Source organism: Phlebotomus papatasi, chromosome 3 (genome assembly GCF_024763615.1).
Source record: "Phlebotomus papatasi isolate M1 chromosome 3, Ppap_2.1, whole genome shotgun sequence".
NCBI lineage: Eukaryota > Metazoa > Arthropoda > Insecta > Diptera > Psychodidae > Phlebotomus > Phlebotomus papatasi.
The window spans coordinates 27,294,010-27,318,867 of NC_077224.1; the positions used below are offsets into that span (position 1 = coordinate 27,294,010).

Consider the following 24,858-nt stretch of genomic DNA (forward strand, 5'->3'; position numbering starts at 1 on the left):
GCTTGACTTAGGCATTACATGAATGCTTAACCTATCTCTGTCTCTTATGGGAAATTTATACATCAACTTTACATTTATTCACCCTCAGAAATGCATGCATGTAAAGTATATAAGGGAAGAGCACTTCGGATCGGAATGTTAAGAGACATGCTCCTTATTTAGTTAAAAATAGAAGCCCCAAATTTTTTTTGGTATTTCTGTGTATGATAATCGATATATTAATGATCCAGGAAACTATATCTGTGCATTTGAATTTGAAATTTTTACAATAAATTAATACAAAATAGATGTAATTGCAACTATGTACTCTGTACCTCGGATCGTCATGAATATAATTAAGTGTCTCACGGAAAATTGGTTTTATGAATTAAATCTGAGTTAATGCACTGCATTCTTGTGAGAGTAAAATGATAAAAAGTAGCTAATAATTTTTAAAAATTCATTTGAAAACGTGCAACAATAAGGTAATAACCTGACGATCCGAGGAACACTGCCGATCGCTGGTGGTCTTCCCTTATATAACTATCCAATACGCATTCTTGCAAACCTTAAATGTAGTCAATAAATAAATAAAGGAAATATTGATATACATTTTATACTCTCACAACACATGGAGATGTCAAAATGTCAATGACACCCCCGACTTGCATACCTTACAAATGCATTACAAATTATTGTGGACTTACAATGTGTCAGTGGATTGACCACTGGGATCTATCTGTGTTTTTTCGTGTTTAATTGACAGCTGTCACATGGATATCAAAAGGCCAGAATATCGGAAAACTTTGTGAATTTAAATTTTTGCTAGCTTTTATATAATGATTTAAACTTATTTTTATGTTAGAACTTCCACAAGGGATCACACATTGGCTTCTTGCTCCTTGCAAAATATGGGATTTAAGAAATAAATTTTTTTGACATTGTAATAGGGTCGAAGGAACACCTCTTCGACAAGGAACCTCTATTGACACTCTCTTCAGTTTCTTCCGGTGTTCGTCAGAGGATTGCCTTCTTCTGACACTGTTGTCAAAATCTTAAAATTTATTTAAGGTATTTAATAAAATGTAAATAATATAACGTTTTTCCTTAAGTCTACGTTTTCTGTTAGGGATAGGTGTTCAAATTGCGTATTCCAAATGGTACAGAGTAGGGTGTCAATAAGTCCTGACACTACTTCTTACAGTGTCAATAGGTGTTCCTTTCACCCTAATATAAATTTGTCCTTCTCACACTTTGATGTTTACATTAAAATTAATAGTGTTTTTATACATTCGATTAATATATTTGATCTAATATGTGATCCTACATACAAATATCAGCTGTAGTGAAAGAACATAAATTTCAATGCTTTCTAATAAAAAAAAATCACATAAACCTGTGCATAAAAATTGATAAAAGTCTTTTTATGAGGTTTACAATTAGGATTATGATACTATCGCCGTATTTTTTGTCCATTATTAACGATTATCCGTGGATGAAATTAATATTGATATGATATCGAATTTCTTACGTGTCATTTATTGAATATCCAAGTGATTTTCTATCATTGATCGCTTGTTTAACACCAAAGTGGAGGAAAAACAAGAATTTGTGGATGTGGTGTTTTCAATAAAATCAATACACAGGTGGCTCTATGTCTCTCTTTCTTTTAAACATGAATTCTTGTATATATTTATTTAATATCTTTTCCATTATTTCTCTTACAAACTCTATACCACGAACTGGTTTTCAAGAATTCCCATCTGATTGTGTCACATATTCAATCTATTTGCTACCAAGAAGTTGCTTTTGTGAAAAGAGGGAGAGAGGTTTTTGGCTCCAAATAATTGCCACGTTTGAAGGACAATTGTAATGATTAAATATCCTTTGAAAAAAGAAAAACCTTAAAGATTAATCAATGGCAAAAAGATAATTGCAATTAATGGTGCGTGAGGTATGGAAAAAAGTAAGAATGATTTGTTTTGATGATCTACAATCTGTTTTGAGTTTTGATTTCATTGACATGGAAAAAGAAAAAGAGATATAAAGATGCGAAAGAAATTTAGCAATTCACCTCTTTTCCATTCATTTCTTGTTTTGTTCGATATTATTTTTGTATTAGAGAGATACGAATACCTGTTGAAAAAAAAATCATAGTGATTATTTTTGTTTCATCAAATCTTCCACGTATTAATAATTTTTTTTTCGTGTGGTTGTTTGCTCGCACTTCAATGAAATTGGTATAAGTCTTGAGTGTATTATATCTTCTCACTACAAAACTCTGGATATCTACATAAATATATGGTTTAGTTGTGTTGTTGTTGTTGTTGGTGTATAAAAATGGAAATTGCTCATGTGAACCAGGCCTCTGTGGAATGCGAAAAAGAGAACGAGGAGAAAGACACTGACTCCCCAAGTTGTGGAGGCACTTTGCAGCAACATCTCTTGGGTTATGCTTCTTTGATGTGACTCTCTGGCAAAGGAGACACACGAAAACACCTACCAATAAAGATTAAGGTGCAAATATGGTACAAATGCTGAGTGAAATCACTTCGTGAAGAGCCTCAGGGGATCGAAAGATGCTTTATTTCTGTGTCTTTGACATCAATTTGACTCCTTTTTGATAGATTTCGTTAAAAAAATCTTTTGAAATGGTTTTATTTTAATAAGATGGAAATAAAAACCTGAACAAAAACGCAAATTTCAATGTTAATGACCTCAGAATATTCCTTATCAACAGGTCAAGGTCAGAGTTTAAATACCCATTCTGAGCATTCACAGCTGGAGCTTACCCAAGAAAAGAACCATTCGAAATTCGGGTTCGAAAGACAAAAACGTTTTTACTTCTCGTTTCGTCCGCAGGGTGGCTCAATGATTTCCTCTTCAAATTTCAAAGTATCTCGAGTATCAATTTGTATCAGTCTACACTTGGTTGCGAGCAACAATGATGCTTATATTATTCCGATCACATTATCAATATCCTCTCGTAATCACTATAAGAAGTAATTCTGTAAACAGCTTTTAGTGTAGTATTTCATAAATTTTCCCAACTGTTTGCGAAAATGTACAGTAGACTCTCTCTCAATCGGGAATATGGGGCGAAATGTCATCCGGTTTAGCGATAGAATTGAGCATCAAAGCCTTTGTAAATTCCACAAAAAGTGCTCAATTATAAAGAATCACGATAAAATAGGAAGAACTACAGCGAATTTGAGCAAATTAGCTTCATAATTAAGCGTGAAAATTGTCAACAAAATTTGACGCCCGATTGAAAAAGAGCCGATTGAGTGAGAGTCTACTGTAGTTTGAAATTTTCTATATTGAGTTTGAATTCTACGAAAATAAATGAAATTTTTCGGGAATAGAGTTCATTTACCTTTCAGCCAAGACACTATTGAAGACTCCAACTCCAATAGTTCATTCACAGCTGGAATTTAAAAAGTTCGATGAGCTTTTTCGAAAGCCAAAAGGAAAAGACATTTTTACTTAACGTTTCGTCCACGTGATAGCTGCTTGACAAAGGTCAAAGGTTAAAAAGACCCTAGAGTGGTCTTCAGACCAAAGGTTTAGCCTAGTTCCCGAATATCTCCAAATCTTGAATATCGAGCAAATTTATTGTTTTTAGCTGAGATTCTTTACAATCTCATTTGAGAATCTAATAAGTTGTTAATTTATCTATAATAATCTAATCATTGGCTGAATTTTTTCAAAATAAATTAAGCAATAAGGAATTAGACACTGGTAAAAATAAAAGGATCAAATTGATCCAAATTTGATCATTTTGCAAAGGATGGATCAAATTTCGAACTTTGAATGCACATTTATCATAATAGAGCATGTTAATTTGATCCATTCTTTGCAAATGGATCAATTTGATCCTTTTATTTTTACCATGTGGAACAGTTAAGCCATAAGGCTAAGTAGGTTTGAAGCCCATGGGTCCCGGTCAAAATCCCGAACGCCAAAATCCCGAAAGCCAAAATTCCGAACGCCAAAATCCCGAAAGCCAAAATCCCGAATTGGCCAAAATCCCGAAAGCCAAAAATCCCGGATTCCTAAAAGTGTGATAGCTACTAACACGATTGTACCCGCGCTTGCTGGGGACAAAGGGAAATCTTCTGTGTCTTAGGAAATTATTCTGAACATTTTCCTCCATATAAATTTCATCCCTTTCAGGATTTTGAAAATTCGGGATTTTTATTTTCGGTGTTTTGGCTTTCAGGATTTTGGTCTTTTCGGGATTTTGGCGTTCGGGATTTTGGCTTTCGGAATTTTGGCTGCCACCGGAAGCCCATATAGGGAGTGTATTTCTCAATCACAGGGCTTTAAAAAGGTCTTAGAATTTCTCACAATTATAAACTAATTCCAATTAGTTATGAATCGGTAATGAACCTATTATGAACTGAGTAACAATTTTTGCCCGAAAATGAATTCTATTACTCCTGAAATCGATGAATCGATTAAAATCGGTTGTGAACCGGTAAACGGTAAATGATACAATAGCACTTTTGAGGTGTAACATCCAAGTCACGAGTTCGAATTTTCGTATTTAGTGTTTAGCTGCAGTGTTTAATTGGAAATTAATTTTTTTGTATAAAGTTTTGCCCATGACATCAAAGTATTTAGGACCAATTCGAAAATCAAAATATAATTGTTTTTTAATTTTTGTAGATGAACTTTAAACAATTTTTATTAGATAAAAAATAAAGAAATACAGAAAGAAATTAAATTCAAAGTATCTCTGCACCCTAGTAGCAGAACATGACTAGATACACGTAGTGGAGCAATCCAATTATTAAGACGCCCGTTTGACTGCGTTTGAAATAATATGCCTTTCTGTGACTGTTCAATGACAGTAAAGTTACTAAAATTTTATTAGTTTGACAGCAATCAAATGTAAGTTTGTTTTGGAAGGTACGACTTCATGATGACTACATTATGACGTGTTTTACGACCATAAAAATAGTTAAAAAGAGTAACTGATATTTAAATATTCAAATGTCAGCCTTTACAAATAAGGTAAAGTGCCTTTGAGTCGACAGGTTCCTCGACTCGACCGGTGGTCAATATTTGAATGTTTTAATGGTGAATTTCTATAAAATTGTCAATGATTCGTATTTATTTATGGAATAATTGACCTATTAATGTTAGATCATACGCCAAATATTAGTGCAAATATAAATAAATTGATTAAATAACTCTACCGGTCGACTTGAGGGCACTTTACCTTAAATACTTTTTGCCTACGATTACGATTAGGCATATGCAACTTGCGAACAATTATTTTCGCCGTTTTACTTTGGAGCTTGGTTACCAAAGCTAAGACGGCGGTAGACGCTAAAAAGAACTTCAACCTAATCATTTCGAAATTCATTAATTTTGTAAAACAAGTTTTTTATACATGAAAATGTTCAGGTGCAACAAATATTAATAATAATATTAAAACAATTATTCTGAACGAAGTCTGTTTGACAATATCCTTTGACAAACTTGACAAACAAGCTTCATTCACTAAACTAATTATTGAAAATTCCTTGAAAATTCACTCATCTATCTATGACTTAAATTGGCTTGTTGTCAATACGTCAAACTTACTAAAAATTTACATCATGAAGATTAGTTTTTGCTACTTGGGTGCCAGAAGATTAACCCTTGTAAATACTAAACTTTAGCTTATTCAACATAGAATAAACACTTTTGGTCAGTAAATAATTAAAAATGCCCAGTAAAAATTCAATTTTTAGTCAGTGAAATAACTTCATTTTGATCAATATCAGATAAAATTTGATAGATTGATCTAAACTTTTTTTTATACTTTTATACTTGTCCAACCCCTTTAATCCTCAACAGATTTGCAAGAGATTTTGAAATATTTTGATTCTATCTTTGTCCAACCTTTTCCACCTTGACTTTACGCATATGCAAAGATTTTTTTTTTAGCAAATCTTCAAAGCGAAAGGATGGGAAAATTCATTGAGAATAACTTCATTCCAAATTGAACATCTTAAGTCTTTTAAACATCTTTTAAGTCAAATGGGGGAGTTGCCGTTGAAGAATGCTTTTTCTTAATAATCATTTGTCAAGGTGTTCAAGAGGCATACCAAAAAAAAAGAGAGAGAGAGGGAGAGAGACTGTCTATCATGGAAGCTTCTGTGTAACTTCCTCTTAATTCATGAGCAGCAAATTGTTCAACAATAACACAAAACTAACGTGTCTATTCTCCTCCTCCATTTGCAGTTGAGATATACTTATCACCCGTAGAGACGCATTGTTCCAATATTGACTATTTCCCGACCAACAATGAGGACAAAGTTGTGGCACCAAATGACGATTCGATGGCGAGACTTCACTTGGCACGTACCTGCATTGCACTCTTTATTCTCAGGTAAGTTGAAAATGTGGCATTTAACACGATCGCACTGTATTTTTTAAGGGCTTATTAAAAAAAAAAGATGTACCAATTTCACTGATTACATTGCTATATATTGAGATTTGTATGAGGAAGATGGAAAAAAAAAGCTTACATTTCTACACTTTTCCCTCATAATCTAGGCATCTTCTTGCTTATTATTGAAAGGAAAATTCTGTAGACCATGACTGAGACAAGAAAACAACAAACAGCTTTACATAGAAGTTGTAGGTTGTGCTGAGAAGAGATGCAATTGCTGAAAAATTAAATATTCATTTGCTGTTTTTTCTAACTTCATATTTCTTACGTTTATTATTGATTGCTGAAAGATTAAAGATCGTCAGGTTTTTTTTCTGATTTATTTCTTCATTAAAATTACGCGGTTCAGGCTTCTTCTGTAGATGTGTTTATAGTTTTCTTATTCTTTGTTATATTACTAATATAAAAGGATTTTATGATAATCTCATGTCTCAAATGTGATGAATTTAAACTTGCCATTTAATCTGATGAGGAAAATGATTATTTTTTTGCACAGTTCTTCGCCTTTTTTTTCAAGATTCCAAATTTATGATAAGCATTTTAAATCATGCAAGAATGTCTAGAGGTATTTTATATTATATAATTCTTTATTTTGTGACTCATTGAAGCTTAGACAGGAAAGAAAACCTTAAGTTTTCGAGCAAAAGTTGTTTTGAGCATTAACATAATGCATCATTAAAACCTTTTGATAATTTTTGGAGATAAGACAGACCTCTTTTTTTCGCGACCTTCCTCTGAAATTTGATATTTATGCGCTTTTCAAAATTTTATTTCTTTTTTTTAATTAATTAATTCAGACTTTTATGAGACTATGTATAGGGGAAGGATTTCATGCTTCGCACACAATCGGGCTTCGAACACTTCATTTTTTTTGCCATATTCACATAAGTCACACATTTCCTGAAAAAATAGGTAAGATTTATTAAAGGAATATGGAAAATTTTGACCGTGGTGTCACATATAAGATTAATATTAATATTAAGTAAAGCCGGAAAGAGAAGTATATAGTATGCAAAATTTCAAATGGAAAATAACGTGTGTTAGAAAGAGTACACTCTAGTGGAGTAATACGATGAGTAAGATATTACTCTTTCGTATTAATTGTTTTCTGAATCGTATTACAAGCAATTCTAGCAATTTTCCATGCGTGCCATGACGTGATTCGGTCAGTTTTCGATCGAAACGCGAGAGAGAGGCAAGATAAAACACTTGCTATCTTTTTTTAGCATTCTCGCAGTTCAGAAAGTATTAATCTTAATATTAATCTTATATGTGACATGGTCATGAAGTGTTCGAAGCTAGTCTGTGCGTGCGAAGCCTGAAAACCCTCCCCTATATTCTTGTGCCAAACATAATTTTGCAGTGTCAAGTATATGATATAAATCTAATTAAGAGAATGAGTTGAATAAAAACATTTGAAGCGCTCTGACGAGCAATTTTGCAAAAAGAATTAAAAGAAACATGAGCCACTGTCTTTAAGAAAAAAAAGAACACATCTTAAGCACAATTTTTACCTTCAATTTACAGCAATAATTTATCAAAAGGGATGTGACTGCATCTGATGAAATTCCTTTTTCTCTTTCTCTCTCTCTCTATCTGTGGGTTTATTTAAGTGAAAATTTGCACAATGATTCCGACATTATAAGGTGTTACTCAAGTCGTTGAGGAAGATGCTTAACTCTGAGTGAGCATGAGAGAGAAGTAAAACAATTAAATTAAATGTATGTTGTAGCTTTGTGGCAGTTTTCTGCGCCTTCTGGACTGGATTATCGGGATGTTGGAAGAGATCAGCAGGTGCAATCACGGCCACGGCCATTCTTATGCTATGCGCGTGCCTTTTAGCAGCCGGAGCCATGGGACTCTGGCATACTGTGGAGTTCTTTGAGAAGGAAAAAGTAGTTGGAGAAGAGTTCTATCAGCAATGGAGTACGGTAAGTAAATAATCAATTAATACTTCTATAATAATGTTTTGGAATAAAATCAAACCACAATAGCTTACAAATGGATTAAAATTCTAATTATTATTAACGTTTTAGAAATTCTTCAAAATCTTATAGATCTGGCACATTTTTTAGACTAGGAAAATTTCATGAAATTAAAATTTACATCCCTTTCTCTTTCAAGTGTTTTGTATATATCTATCCTACTCTATAGCACTTGAATTTAATTAAATTGAATATGTTGTGATGTTCAGAAGAAGAATGCTAAAGAATGGCATAGGACATAATGCAAAATGTGAAAAAGAAAGGGATGTGAATTTTGATTTCATAAAATTTTCTTGATCTAAAAAGGTGTACTGAAGCCATTCAGATCGATAATAGGAAATCGAAAAATTATAAATCACATTTAAAATATTTTTTGATATTTCCAACTTTTTTTATCAACGTTATCAGGAGGGTACAGGAGGGCATTTTTGTACAAGCCTTACATAGAGTACTTCATCGTGATTTTTTTTTGCATATCTTAAATGGTGAGGATTTCACAAGATTCCTGTTAAATTTCGATTTCAAATTACCTCGTTTTACCCTAATTTTGAAATTCTTTTTAAAGTAACTCTTCATAATTATTTGATAAATCACTTTCTTTAATAAGATTTTTAGTACTTAAAAAGGAGGTAACTATAAATAAACTCTAAACTAAACTAAAAATAGAATACTTTTGAATGGATAAATCACTAGAACACTTCTAGACAATCTAAAGGCCTTATATCCCTATAATATATTCAGAATTTAATATTATAATACATTAATTTAATTGGTGTCGGCTAAAATCTCGAAATAGCTATTAATATCTCGTAATAGCTATTGCTATTACAGTAGAGTTCCTTAAATTTGAACATTTGGGGTATATATGACATTTCTCACTCCTCAAATTTGAACAATATTTTCAAAAACGTAACGGAATTTATGTAAAATTCACTTTTCCTAAATTAAGGAAAATAACTTTGGAGAATTTTATCAATGGAATTTATTGTTAAATAGGTGGAATTTGTTGACGAAATTAATATAATACTCCCTCCGTTCCGAAATAAGTCGTACGTTTGACGAAAAATTAGGGATTAAGGAATGGTTTCAGAGAATGTTTTTGTTATTTGCAAATATCTTATGTATGAACTATCCTCCATGTTCAAGGATAATATGGGGATCCTTTCACGATGGTAAGTTGAGGAATCGATATGTTGAAGTTGTCAATTTTTCGCGTTTTTTTCAAAGAGCTCCGGTAGATAGTTAATTACTAAAAAATGGACTGTGATTAACATTACAGGCTAGAATTTGTTCTAAGTTTTTAGTATGCACAAGTAGAGTTCAACAGCTATTACCGATATGGGATTTTTATATTGCTCAAATTTTGCAGAATGAGCAATAAAAAGAACATCCTTTTTTATGTGTTCGAATATCTGAATGCAAAATGGTGAGAGATAGGGACTTGGGACCTTCAGTGGACCCCCATAAGTTGACCCTGGGACAATTTATATGTTTCTCTAAAACATATACAGAATTGAAGAAAAAAATCGCACGACGTGTTTTCGAGCGATCCCAAAAAAAACATGATTTTGGAGGGGAAGGGGAGGGGTGGGGGGAAAATAAAGGACATATTAATGGTCCCAGGGTCAACTTATGGGGGGGTCCCCCAAAGGTCCCAAGTCTGTATCTCTCACCATTCTGCACCTAATTTAGATTAAAAATAAAACTCCAAAAATAATGCATTTTTAAGACATTCGTTCCTCAACAAATCATCAAGACTAGACCCCAATTTTAGTACTGGACATTAGCAATAGTTCTTTACAAGAGATAATTGTTGATACACAAAACATTTACCAACAAACTTTCCTTAATCCCAATTTTTTCCCAAACGTATGACTTATTTCGGAACAAGAATTTTTCCCAAACGTACGACTTATTTCGGAACGGAGGGAGTAAGACATATTGGGGAAACATCAGAGAAAAATAGTTCTAATTCATACTCCATGCAAAATTTCTTTTACATAATCTCATATTTTACATATTGAATGCAACCTTCGTTCAAATTTGAGGAGTTCAAATTTAAGGAACTCGACTGTACATTTTTAAGAATCCGGGATTTTTGATTTCGGGAGTTTGGTTCATTTGGGATTTTGGCATTTGAGATTCTGGGTTAGTGATTTTTGCTTTTTATAGTTTTTTTACCGGGGCCCATAATTTAATATATCACTATTAAATTAATAAGTTATGTTATTATTATTATGTTATTATTATTAAATTATGTGCTTTACTGTGTTATCACACTTGCACATTAAAATTTTAATATGATTCACATTAATTGTCGCTGGTGAGAGTCCAAATGTGTAATTTGTGTGTTTGAATCATTTTATATTCAAAATTTGATCTATTTGTTGATAAAAAGATAGATTTGGCCCGCAAAATTTGATATAAATTGATTTATAGCATTAATGCGAAAAATTAATGCGATTTTCTCTTTAATTTTTTAACGTGAAAAATATTTATGCTTTAGGTAAATTTAAACTTATTTTTGCAGGCCAAGTCCACTTCTTTATCAATAAATAGAAAAACCCCAAATATTAAGTGACTCAAAGACACAAATAACATATTTGGACGCTCACAAGCGACAATTAATGTGAATCACATTAAAATTTTAATGTGGAAGTGTGATAACGCAGTTAGTCTTAAAAAAAATTCACCAAGCAATTTAAGAAAACAACTACAGTGGGACCTCAATAGAGTCATCTAATTATTTTCACCCCTGTTGACTCTATTGGATTCGTTGACTCTATCGAAGTCCAAAAAAATTAATTTAAATGTGAAATTTTTATATAAATTGGTATTATTTTATGTTTGTACTAGAGTATTGATAAATTCAACACAATAGTAGAATATTTTATTAAATTAATCCATAAATTCCATACCCTCTGGCCCAAAAAACTCGTATGTTTAGGCAAAAGTTGGAGATTAAGGAATGATTTTTAAAAATATTTTTATTATTAGTTATTACACTCAGTCCCGGGATTATGCACATTTTCGGGACCAAAAAAAACGCGCGAAATGGCATTATGAATCAAGAAAATTTGCATACCCAAAGGCGATTTCTTTTTAATGAATTTGCTTAAAAAAAATAATTTTCTGTTGCTTATTTTTGTTTTTGACCCAAATTTTCTTTTGAGATACTGATTTTTTAAATTAAAAATGTAAGTTAAAATAAATTTACACGATTTCTTTAGAAGCGTAATTTTTATGATCGTTTATCATGTACATTTTTTTAAAGAAGTAAGGTTTTTAAAAAAAAATCGAATAAATTTAGAAAAGTTTCTTCACTATCTTATACTCAAAAAACCTAGCATCCTGTACGTTTTTTTTGCAATTCGAGTTCATATTTTATGTTTTTGCCATAATATTATTCACTTACAAATTAATGTTGGATCAAAATTCCTTACATTGTGATCATAGACCTAAACAAAAAGTCTTAAGACAAGAGAGAAAAGACAAGAGAACTTTCAATCGGTCAAAAAGCTTAAAATCAGGTGAAGAAAATTATTTTGGTGGAAAATGATTACACGATTGACATTTCTACGAATTTTATCACAAAATTACCATGTCCTTACATAAATATTTTTTATTGTGTTCAATTCAAATTGTTACGTTGATACACAATAAGACTGGTTTTTATTTCGAAAAGATCATAATAAAATCATATAAATACAAGAAAAGTTGACTCTATCGGAATCAATTTGGGTCCAAGTTGACACTATCGGAGTCCCTAGAGTAAGGAAATAGCTGTTGACTCTATTGGAGATTGACTCTATCGGGGATTGGCTCTATCGAGGTCCCACTGTACTATAATATTTTTTTAGATGCATCTAATTAAAAATTGGTTCAAAATTGTCTAGGATTCTAAGACCCTTAAGCGGTCTTCAGACTAGAGGTTTAGTCCAGTTTCTCAGAATCCTAAATGGCATCCAATTTTTTTTTTTCAGAATTTAATAGGTCATTCGTTCTTAATAATCCAATCCTAAGTTAAATTTTCCAAAATATTTTGACTGATGAGGAATTATAACAGTTAAACCATATGGCTAAGCCTAAGGTCTGAAACCCGTATTACAGCGAACTTAAACTTGCCTGAATAGGTTAAGAAATACACTCCAGTCTCTTTAGTTTACTTGAATGTATCCCAAGAACTTAACAAATAAATTTCTCTTCTTGTGCCTATTTACTTTGAATGCGAAAAATTTGGAAAAAGCGTTTATAACTTCCGGATGTCATAATATTGCACTCCTATAAACGTAAATAATCCATAAAATAAGATTTTAGACCAAAAAGTTGCGTTTCAGAACAAGGGACAAAATTGTATACCAATGCATCCTTTCTTTAAATGGCTGGAAAAGACATATTAGCCCTGTTGCTAAAAAAAATCTTATCAGGCATATTTTGTAGCTTTACAATAGGGCTCTCAAAGAAATAAAAGTTTAAGGCGAAATATAAATTAGATCCTGAGATATTATTTTTTTTATAGAGAACCGTGAGGCATTGATGCAATTTTGTCCCGTACTGTATGTCTGACGGAGTTCTATTTAGTTGTGATTCTTCCGGTGTTCGCCAGAGAATTCGTTTCTTTAAAACAAAAACGGTCTTCAGTCCTAAGACGCAACAATGACTTAACTTCACTTTCTTATACGGATAGTTTTTTGAATAAATTGTGGTTTTGGACTGAATATTAATAGATTCGTTAGATATTGAGAAAGCAATCAAATTAATTTACTCCAAACCAAATTTTAAAACAAAAAATGTGGTAAATTGTCAGTCTGCCATATATAGAATATAGAAGGGATGATTTCTTAAATTGTTTCTGCTGAAGATAATATGATTTTCTTTTATTGAAACTTCTATTGCAGCTTGTGAATTATACAGCATTTATGATCAAAAAGCAACCAAATTATTATATATGCAGTTTTTAAATGCTTCAAAAGGTATAGATGTAGTGCCAATGTTAAGGAATCCCGTTTGTTAAACACTTAAAGACAAGTGCTTGAATAATAATGAACCGGGATTAAATAGACTGATCATGCAATTTTTTATGTTAAGTAAGAGATCACGTTGTTTATTTAGTTTCTCTGAACTATTTACCTAAAATTTGAATAAATGTTAAAAAGAACTTACTTTTTTCATCTATTCTACCTTCTCCATTTAACTTTGCTTATCCTTTTAATGGGGTTGCGGATGTAGAACATCTGATTAAAACATTTAATTATTTTAATATAAACTTTTAATTATTTTTAGAAGTTAAGCTCATTGAAATAGAAAACTTTGTTATTTTATTGTATTTAGAATAAAGAGTAATTTCCAATATTCCTCTCCCAATCTCCAGAAAATTACGTTTTGATTTAATCTTATGAATATAAAGATTTCTGATGAATACATCACAATGTCTGTCCAGTCGTCATTAGAATTGAAGAGAGGGGCTTTGAGATTCCATAAAATTTCTTATAAATTGACTTTCCAATCTTCCCTTTAGAAATGTCAGTACCAATGGGCATCTCAATTAGTGAAATATTTACATAGATCTAAAGTTTGACCTTTGGTCTATCTACACATATAGTAAAAGAAATTCCGATAAAATTTTCACTGCCAATAACACCTTTAAAGCTAAAGTAAAGTCAACAAGATGTAAAAAGATAATAAAAATACAATAATACATAGCTTCGGACCTAAAGTTTCTCTACACAGAGAAAGTATTTAATAAACTTTTTATAAATGTTTGTGAATTCCTACTGGGGACTTAGGAAATGCTCGTAAATCATATAACCCACAAACAAGTTCGTAAAAATTTGCTCTTTTTCATAAACATTTGTTCGTAACATTGTCACTTGACGAGTATTTTTTGTTCTTTTACAAACATTTGTTCGTACATTTTTGTTTATCTGGCTAAATTTTACAAACAAATGACAACATTTTACAAAAACTTTTCTGTGTCTTTACGAACATTTACGATAAAATGCTTGTAGAAAAATAAAAAAAAGATGCTCGTGAATTGATCATCTTACGAACAATGGCCTCAATTCTAGAACTGAGATAAAAGAAAATTTTAGAATTTTCGGTATTCTGAAATCAAAAAATCAAGACCAAGATGTCAAATCTGTCAAATGTCTTGGAATTGAGATAATCCAAGACACAAACCTTGTGGATTTCAAGTTTTCAAATCGTCAAATTTCTTGATTTCTTTAAATAAATAATTCCAAGAAGCTCTTGGAATTGTTTGAAATTTTTAAAATAAAAAAAATTGAAGAGTTTCGCATAGAATTTACTCATGAGGAATATTTCTGTAATGTGGAAGATTCAGAAAGCATATTCGTATAAAAAATACAACATTTGACCCTCAAACATTTTTTGTCAAATCAGAATATTTTTATCTAGGGTAGAGTCAGTACTTTTCGCCACCATTAAGCTTTAGGGGCCTCGTAAGGTGTGATATTTTTGTCAGACTAAAATGAATTTTTGTATAAAGAAACTTTGAAGCAATATCTATCTCGGTGGCAGCCAAAATCCCGAAAAGGCCAAAATCCCGAAAGCCAAAATCCCGAATGTTCAAAATCCTGATAGGGATGAAATTATAAGGAGGAAAATGCTTAGAATGATTTCCCAAGATACAGAAGATTTCCCTTTGCCTCCAGCAAGTGCGGATGCAATCGTGGGAGTAGCTATGACACTTTTAAGAATTCGAGATTTTGGCTTTCGGGATTTTGGCCCATTCGGGATTTTAACTTTCGGGATTTTGGCGTTTGGTATTTTGGCGTTCGGGATTTTGGCTTTCGGGATTTTGGCTATATATCTAAGATACGTCTCGAGAATTTTAGAGAATCTCATCGAAAAATATGCATTTTCCTCAATTATGTTTGTTTCAGTACTTTTCGCCACCTGTTTTAAAACGTATTTCAATTAATTAAGAGACGTAATAACGTATTGGGGTATTAGAACAGAACATATTATGAGTTTTGAAATGCTACTTATTCTTAAATGCTTTAAATTAGTTGTCTTATATTAGGTGGCGAAAAAGTAGTTACATGGCGAAAAGGGCTGACTCTACCCTATTTAGCAAATACAGTTGTTATTGCCTATAACCGATTCTAAGGCACTGTCACTGTGTCCCTAAATAAAGCTGTATCACCGTAGGGTGGAGTAAGTACTTTTGGCCACTTTAAGGTTTCATGTGCTTGTAATTTTTATAATCTTTATTTAAATAAAATGAAATTTTGTACAAAGATACCTTAAAGCCGTTTCTTCCGAATAATCCAAGAGAATTCCCAACATTTTTTGGATATTTTAGTGAAAAATGCATTTTATGGAACTATGCATGTTTCAGTACTTTTGGCCACTTTGTAAGCACTTTTGGCCACTTGTTTCGAATAGAATTTTAATAAAATAACAGAAGAAATAGCTCTCGAAAACTTTCACAAATACACAGCACAAGTCCTATTCTTAATTAACACCAATTTTATGTGATTATTAGAGTATTTTAAACAACTTTTTGCACATTTTCTATTTGATGTAAAAATCAGTCAAAAATCACGATTGTTTTTACTGAAATCCGCGAGGTGCGCCACGTGTAAAATGTATGGGAAAATGAACGGCCAAAAGTACTTACACAGCCGAAAAAAGTAAGCTCTTTTAGCCACATCCGATTTTCATTTAATTTGTTAGAAAATCTTATTAAGGATGATATCACAATAAAATTTAGTTAATTAAGAAATGGACTTTCATTGAATAACATCAACTATTTTCATAAAAAAAATATGAAATAATGCAAAACAATTTCTCTTAACATTGACAAGTTTATTAAGAATCCCATGTTTTTTTAGTGATTGTTTACCTTGTCGAGAATTTATTTCAAAAACTTAGAATTAATCAAGTCGATAAAAAATCACATATGGTTTTCTGATTCGTTAGATTAGAGGTCACGAAATAAGACCCATTTTGCTGTTCTAAATAAACTCATAATTGCCTTACAATGTGATTTTACTTTAGGTGACCAAAAGTGCTTACATGGCCAAAAGGGCTAACTCTACCCTATATGAGTTCATAAATATAATATAGAGATCCTTGTCTGGTAAAAGTAGTTTATATATAAAATTTTTCAACAACTATTTCATGTTTACTATCCAGTAGGGGAAACTGCCCCAGTTTCCCATACTGCTCTCTCTTTGAGTTCGAGCCCTAAAATTAACACAATTAAAAGATTAACCCTTTAAGGACGATTGGAACACCGGTGTCCCATAAAGAAAATAATTTGTCATGACTAGCTAAAGTTATTTTTTTTCTTATGTTTACGTGTATTATATATTTTTTGCAAGTCTACAGTTATTTGCAATAAATATTAGATGAGATCATATATTCTGTCAGTAGAAGAGGTAAAAAGTTTGGAGTGGTATATCTCAGCTCCTGATGAACATAATTGGATGAGTGAACTATTGTTGGAAAGCTTGGTTCATTAGCTTCCAGAATCTGGTATATATAATTGGCTATGGGTAAATCATGGTCATCCAGAACCATTTATGTCGAAGAAGACACTTTTTGCAGCATCATTTTTGACCATCTACTGCTGGGACCAGGAGTGACCCACAATTCTCGCACTTGGACTGTTCGTTAGAGGAACTCAAAGGGTATAATTTGTGGAAGAAACTTTTTTTTTGGACGTCTTACTTTTTTTTATTCATCGACTTTTGCAAGAATTTTAACATTTTACACGCAAGGAAAAAATTACAAAAATCCTAAAAGAGTGGTTTCTGGAGGGGAAGGATAGACGTGGGGATGAAATTGATATGATATTTGGATTCCTTGGATTAACTTATGGGGGAGTACTTAGAACATACCAAGTCGATATCTTCATTAGTTTGTCCAGAAAATGAGATAGAATGATTTCTGTCATTTTTTTCTATGCGTATAAAATGTTAAAATTCTTGCAAAAGTCGATAAATATAAAAAAGTAAGACGTCCAAAAAAAAAGTTTCTTCCACAAATTATACCCTTTGAGTTCCTCTAACGAACAGTCCAAGTGCGAGAATTGTGGGTCACTCCTGGTCCCAGCAGTAGATGGCCAAAAAAGACGTTGCAAAAAGTGTCTTCCTCGACATAAATGGTTCTGGATGACCATGATTTACCCATAGCCAATTATATATACCAGATTCTGGAAGCTAATGAACCAAGCTTTCCAACAATAGTTCACTCATCCAATTATGTTCATCAGGAGCTGAGATATACCACTCCAAACTTTTTACCTCTTCTACTGACAGAATATATGATCTCATCTAATATATAGTAAATTTTTAAGCTAGAAAATGACAATTTTTTAAATTGTCATATAGAAAATTGATTTTAATTATTTTTTTATACTTCCAATTTTTTTAAGCAAAACCGTTTTGGAATAAGAAACTATAATACCACTCAAACATAATATTTTTCATTAGAGTGAAAATGATCTATTATTTAGTATCGTCAGAAAAAATACATGAGATTGTTAAGAATCTTACCTAATATTTGAATTTTTGGGTTATTTTTGTCCCTATCGTTCATAGAGACAAAAAATACACCAAATCAGACTCTGTCGGCTTTTCGAAGGTTAGATGTAGGTAAGACGTTTCACAAGTTTTGTTTATCGGTTTAATTTTTATTGCTGATTTTCGGTCAGCTAAAACTGTCTCGTCGTTAAAGGGTTAAGTGCATTTTGGCAAATGTGTGGATGCACAACAAATAAAACATTAAGGAAAATTAATTATTTTTCTCCAATTGATTTTTTTATTAAGTTAGAGTGTTTTATTGCATTATTTTGTTCATTAATAAATTGAATTAAATCGATCGTAAATCATTGAACATAAAATATTATGAAATCGAAAAGCCTTACTTGTCTGCGTCCGTCTGGACGTTAGCAGAAAGGAAGTTTAACTTTAAAATAAAGTTAGGCGGGCACTTCGATAATATACAAAAATACTGCTGAATTATTCCTAATAACGATTTTTCAAGGTCAAGTGTTAAATGGACTCCAGAGAGCACATTTCTCAACCGATTAGGCCAAGTTTGGGTTCATTGAAAAGGTCTTGGGAATCTTTAACAAACCTAAACTAATTTTATGAAACCATGATTGGTTTTTATCTATGATATAAATCGGTTTAAATCGGTTTAGTGTTGAGCATTCCAAGTTAAGCATTCTAAGTTGAACATTCCGTAAAGCTGTAAAACACTGTCACACCTTTTAAATAAGAATGCATATTGTTTTTGCGACTATAATTTTTAATTATATTTTGCAATACTTTAAATTCTTTTCTGAAGGTTTTGCGCGACAATACACGAATTTCCTACGATTGGTCATATATTGTGGCATGGGCAGGTGTAGCATCGAGTCTTGTGGCAGCAATTCTTCTGTCAGGAGCTGCTGTATGCCTTCGGAGTGAGCGTGAAAAGGAGGAACAGCTCAATTTGCAGTATTTGATGCCAGGTGAGAAGTGGCAGGAAAAAAATTTGGTGGTTGAATAACCTTCATTGGAATGCTGTTTACTTTTCTTTCAACAGTTTACCCACAGAAACAACCACCATACCCTTATGGGGCAGGATATCCTCAGCCTCAGATCTATCCTGGACCTTACTACCATGGATCCCAATATGGACCGTACAACTACTGAAAATCATTCCATTTTGTGTTGTAAATAATCTCTCTAACGTCTTCCAATTGGCTTCTCCATTCATCAACTGATTTTGTCATTCAGGAAGTTTTCTTTTATTAAGGGGGAAGTTTCTTGCGATGATAAATTCCACATTGACTACAAATTCTGCCTCTAACAAGACGATGAAAAAGATGATACAATAATCCCTCGTTGAGGGGAGGGAAAGTGTTTTTTTTTATTTTAAAATTATCAATTCTTATTTGTTTAAGGTTACAAGATATAAAAAAGACGAACGACGACTAATCGTAAAAATTTAAAAGTTGCTAATTCTACAGTTAATAAATTGTTTAGTTAGGAAGTTTTAATTGTAATTGTGTAATAACTAAAAAAAAAACAGAAGAGAAATGAAGGATAAAAAAGGAATAAATTGGTGGCCTCAGAATACGTAAGATATAAAAAAAAGAATGAGAAGGAGTGAATTAAGAAAAATGAACAAAACTTCCAACTGAAATGGCTTTCCAAATTGTTCTGTAAATATATTCAACATTCACAGATTATTTATAATTGAAATAGGATTAGTTATTTTTAGTTTATTATTATTAAAATTTAAAAAGAAAAATACTTTTTTTCCATGTTGCTCTCCGAAACATTAGAAAATTACTCAAGTTCATTGTAAAGCAAAATTTCAATACATTCCATTTATTTTTTAAACAGTTAGCACTTATGAAGAATCCTTCTACCTCGTTTGTTGAACATGGTGTGAAAAAAAGGAAGATGGATAATCAACGATAGGGAATCTCTAATCAAATCGAGGTGTAACATTAAATTAAAGACTGAATTGTTGTTAAAATGGCGAAAAAATTCAGTGTCTTTAATCCCACTATTTATTGCGGTATCATAGAAAAAACATGTATTAGATGAATATAGACTTTCTAGAGATGCTAAATTTATGTATTTGGACAAGTTCAATCGAATAAAAAACATTTTTATATTAAATTTCTATTTCAATTTCAATTTCAATTTATTAATATATAGCTGCTTCTGAGCTAATGCTCTTGCAAGAATATTTGAGAGATACGGAGCTTAAAGAATAATAACGGCCACTGCCGTCTTAGCGTTGGTGACCAACCTTACAGTGAAAATGGTGGAAACTTTTTTTCTCAAGTTGTACGAGCCATCTGCATCATCCAAAAAGAGTTTACAAAAAAAGTAAGAAAAGGAAAAAAAGAGAAAAAATAAAATAACCTTGACAGGCCAAAAAACCAGAGGTGTGCAAAAAACCGTTGAAACCGAATTAACGTCAAAATAACTTTGCTCAATCCCGGCGGGACCAAACTACGTATAAATTGTGTATATACGTTGTACGAATACTCAGTATCATCATGTACGCCCATACATTTTACTCAGTACTATTTGCACCAAATGAGACCCGAAGTGTGCTTTGGTGTGAGTGTGTCCGTGTGAAGTATTATCTTTTACAGAGTAAAAACGTAGTACTACATACATCGTAAATATAATAAAAACCCCGTATGACAGAAAATGCTGTTGGCTGGCGTGTTGTCAGCTGCTTTGACAACAGGAAATATTTCCCGTCAAATCATTATTCTACCTGCCGATTTTACTCTGAGGTTTTTTGAATTTTAACGGTATATTCCAGTGTATTCAGAGAAAATCTGTAGATTTTCTGCTGAATTTCTGCTAGAAAATCTGTAGATTTTCGGCAGAATTTCTGCAGAAAATCTACAGATTTTCGGTAGAATTTCTGCCGAGAAAATCGGCATAGTGTCCATTACTTCACAAAAATATTGTTGATTTATGTAGAAACTGTAGGAGTTATAAAGAAAATGGTATGTTCTGCTTAACAAGCATTACCGATTAAACATTTTAAATAAGTAAAAAGATGCGAGCAAAAATATTAATTTTTTAAAAATCGCCCATGGAATGATACAAAAACACGAAATTTAGGTCGATACTCTGCTTAAAGTTTTCACTTCACTTTTCTCTACTTGTAACACGGCGTCGCAGAATTCTTTATTTATATAAACACCGTGATATCACAAAAATAACTCTATTGAATTTTGCAAACTTCAGTGAAAAATTTTTCCATCTCTTCTGACACATCTTGTCTGGAAAGTCTGGAATGTAGAAAAAATCTACAGAAAATCGGCAGAATATCTACAGAAATTCGTCAAAGATTCGTCAGAAAATCTGCCGAAATATTCTGACGAATTTTGTCCCAAGCCCAAATAAAATTCGTAAGAATATCTACAGAATTATCTGCAGATATTCTGTAGAGGTGTAGATTTTCTCTACAGAAATCTTAAAGATATCTGCAGATATTATTTGGCGGGTTTCCATTGGAATATAGTGTTTACAAATTATGTGTTACAATTATTAGTAATTTCAGTGATTATAATAATATAATAATTATGCGACGCTGTGTTATCTGTAGAAAACAGTGAAGTGATAATATTAAAGAAGTTGCAAACCTAAAATACGCGAGTTTTTATTCCATTCTGTGAGTGTTTTTGGAAAATATTTTTTTAACATGATACTTTGTGATTATTTAATTTGTTCACTCGTTATCTCTGGTTGAATAAAATATATTAAAATCCTTGTGACTTCTATATTTTCGTCAATATTTGGAAATAAAAACGGCAGGTGCATATGACAAATTTGTTTGGTCGCCATTTGGTCGTGTGTGTTGACAGTTATTTTGCAGTTACAAATACGTAATTTATACGGAGTTTTCGTACAACTATGTACTCTCAGTACAGAAATAGTAGTTTATACTGTGTATGTGAGTGAACTTGTATTTTTGAATGACAAGTCCTCATCAAATACATAATACATGTGTAACTATGTATTTTTCCTCCAAGAATAAGTCGTAAATACATTGTATGTCATGTGAACTGTGTATTTTGGTCCCGCCGGGAAGTAGCGTTTTGACCATATTGACGTACATGTTTCATTTGACGTTTATTCGGTTTCAACGGTTCCTGCACTCCTCTGATCTACACCTACAGCTTAAATGACACAAGAGATATGCTTTTTGGCAGACTGGATAATTCGCTGAACAGAACAATACAAGGACCAATGAGGAGATCGCGCCCGCGTGCGACACACGCCACCGCCTGTACCGCAGCTATCATGCTTCCGGGTCTTACCGTCTTACCAATAATATCAGAATTCAACAAATGTGAGAAATTAGGAGGTAAAAGTATTTTAGGCATTGATATATTTGTTAAGCTGTCTACACATTAGAGAAATTATTGAAATATTAGCATTTCAAAGTGACATTGAAATGAAACTTCAATATTGAAGCGAATATTGAAACCAATATTTCAATAATTGCCTACACACTGTACAAATTGACTTCAATATTAAAAAACACCAGTCTAGTCAATGATTCACAGATCTTCTAGGATTTTCTTCCGTATTTTGTCAAGAACACCCAAAAATACCCAAGTTGGACAGAAGATTTCTGGAGCATTCCTTCAGCAAATCCCAGAACTTCTGGGATTTTCTTGTTCATTATGCCCAAGGCACTTCAGATACATTCTGTGGTCAGATAATTCCTGGAGTATCTGAAGTGTTTTTTACATTATATAAAAGAAAATCCCAGAAGATCTGGGAGATCTGAGCTTCTTGAAGGAAGCTCCAGGAATCCTCTGACCACAGAAAGTATCTGACTGGTTTTTGACATAATATTCAAAAAAATCCCAGATCTGGGATTTCTTGGAGGAAGCTCCAGGAATCTGACCACAGAATATATCTGAAGTGCTTTGGGCATAATGAACAAGAAAATCCCAGAAGATCTGGGATTTCCTGGAGGAAGCTCCAGGAATCCTCTGACCACAGAATGTATCTGAAGTGCTTTGGGCATAATGAACAAGAAAATCCCAGAAGTTCTGAGATTTCTGCAGGAAGCAGGTGATTTGTGCTGACCAATTTGGGTTCTTGATGAGATTGAACAAAATATGTAACCAAATTCCAAGAATCTGGGATTTTCTAAGAGGAAGCTGGAAAGATGTGTCTTGGTCTTGACTTTGATTTTGATCTTGGATGTGTTTTCATTCATGAACAAGGAAAATCTGGCAGTTTTCTGTGATGTTTTGAAGGAAGATCCTGACCATTAAAAAATATTGAAGGAAATATCAAATGAATTTGATATTTAGAATTTCTTTGAAATTTTATTTCAATGTGACTTTGAAATTTTTTATTGACATAATTTGGCCTAGTTTGTAGCCATTCAAAATAATGAAATAAAAAATATTGAATAAAATGTTCCATATTGAAACAAATATTTCAATACTCCCTCCGTTCCGAAATAAGTCGTACGTTTGGAGAAAAATTTTAGGGATTAAGGAATGGTTTCAGAGAATGTTTCTGTTATTTGCAAATATCGTGTGTATAAACTATCCTCCATGTTCAGGGATAATATGGGAATCCTATCACGATGGTAAGTTGAGGAATCGATATGTTGAATTTGTCCATTTTTCGCGTTTTTTTTTCAAAGAGCTCCGGTAGATAGTGAATTACTACAAGATGGACTGTGATTAACATTACAGGCTGGAATTTGTTCTAAATTTTTAGTATGCACAAGTAGAACTCAACAGTTATTACCGATATGACATTTTTTATTGCTCAAATTTTGCAGAATGAGCAATAAAAAACACATCCTTTTTTATGTTGTCGAATATCTGGGTGCTAAATAGTTAGAGATAGGGAATAGGGACTTGGGACCTTCAGTGGACCCTCCATAAGTTGACCCTGGGACAATTTATATGTTTCTTTAAAACATATCCAGAATTGAAAAAAAGAAATCGCAAGATTTGAGCAATCCCAAAAAAGATGATTTTGGAGGGGAAAGGGAGGGGTGGGGCAAAATGAAGGACATATTAATGGTCCCAGGATCAACTTATGGGGGGTTCCCCCGAGGGTCCCAAGTCTGTATCTCTCACTATTCTGCACCTATTTTAGATTGAAAATAAAACGCAAAAAATAAGACATTTTTAAGACATTCGTTCCTCAACATACCATCAAGACTGGACCCCAATTTTGGTACTGGACATTAGCAATAGTTCTTTACAAGAGATAATTGTTGATACACAAAACATTTACCAACAAACTTTCCCAATCCCAATTTTTCCCAAACGTATGACTTATTTCGGAACAAGATTTTTTTCCAATCGTACGACTTATTTCGGAACGGAGGGAGTATTTGCCTACAGCCTACACATTCACTGAACAATTCTCTTCAATATTGAAACATTCATGTCAATAAATCTTTGCAATTGGAGGCAATTCTTGTCAATATTAGGTGAGATTCTTAACAATCTCACCTACTATAATCCTAACAAAATTTCATGTCGTCCGATCGCGCTCAAACTTGGCCAAAATGTGTTTCGCCACTTCCTGATCACGAATATATGGGGGGCTAAGTTACGTTCCCGGCCGGCCGGCCGTCCGGCCGGCCGTCCGGCCGCTCTTTGGAGCTTAATAGCTCCTAAACTAAAAAAGATATCGACTTGTGGTTTTCGGCAAAGGTTAAATATCGTATGAAAATTGCAACATGGTGCATTGACCCCCCACCCCCCACCCCTCCTTCCGCCATTTTGAAGACCCCCCTTTTTTTGTTTTCTCAATAGCTCCGCCCCTATGGCATCGAGCGGGCTCAAATTTTAGTATGTTATAGCTGGGCCTTAGAGCTTTCCATCAGTACCAAACTTAAGGTCCCCCGACCCCCCTGACCCGAGCTATAAGGGTCCAAAAAAAATTTCTTAAAATG

General features: G+C 32.6%; 1 protein-coding gene across 1 annotated transcript in view; it reads left to right on the forward strand.

The window, feature by feature from the left end:
* The window catches only part of LOC129807410 (transmembrane protein 235), a 63,944-nt gene extending 43,881 nt beyond the window's left edge, over positions 1-20,063 (forward strand). The window contains exons 3-6 of the mRNA XM_055856658.1: positions 6,217-6,364; positions 8,160-8,358; positions 18,736-18,901; positions 18,976-20,063. Of these exons, the coding sequence (XP_055712633.1) occupies positions 6,217-6,364; positions 8,160-8,358; positions 18,736-18,901; positions 18,976-19,085 (623 nt within the window). The 3' untranslated portion in view covers positions 19,086-20,063. The remainder of the gene's footprint in view (positions 1-6,216; positions 6,365-8,159; positions 8,359-18,735; positions 18,902-18,975) is intronic.
* Positions 20,064-24,858: the final 4,795 nt, after the last annotated feature.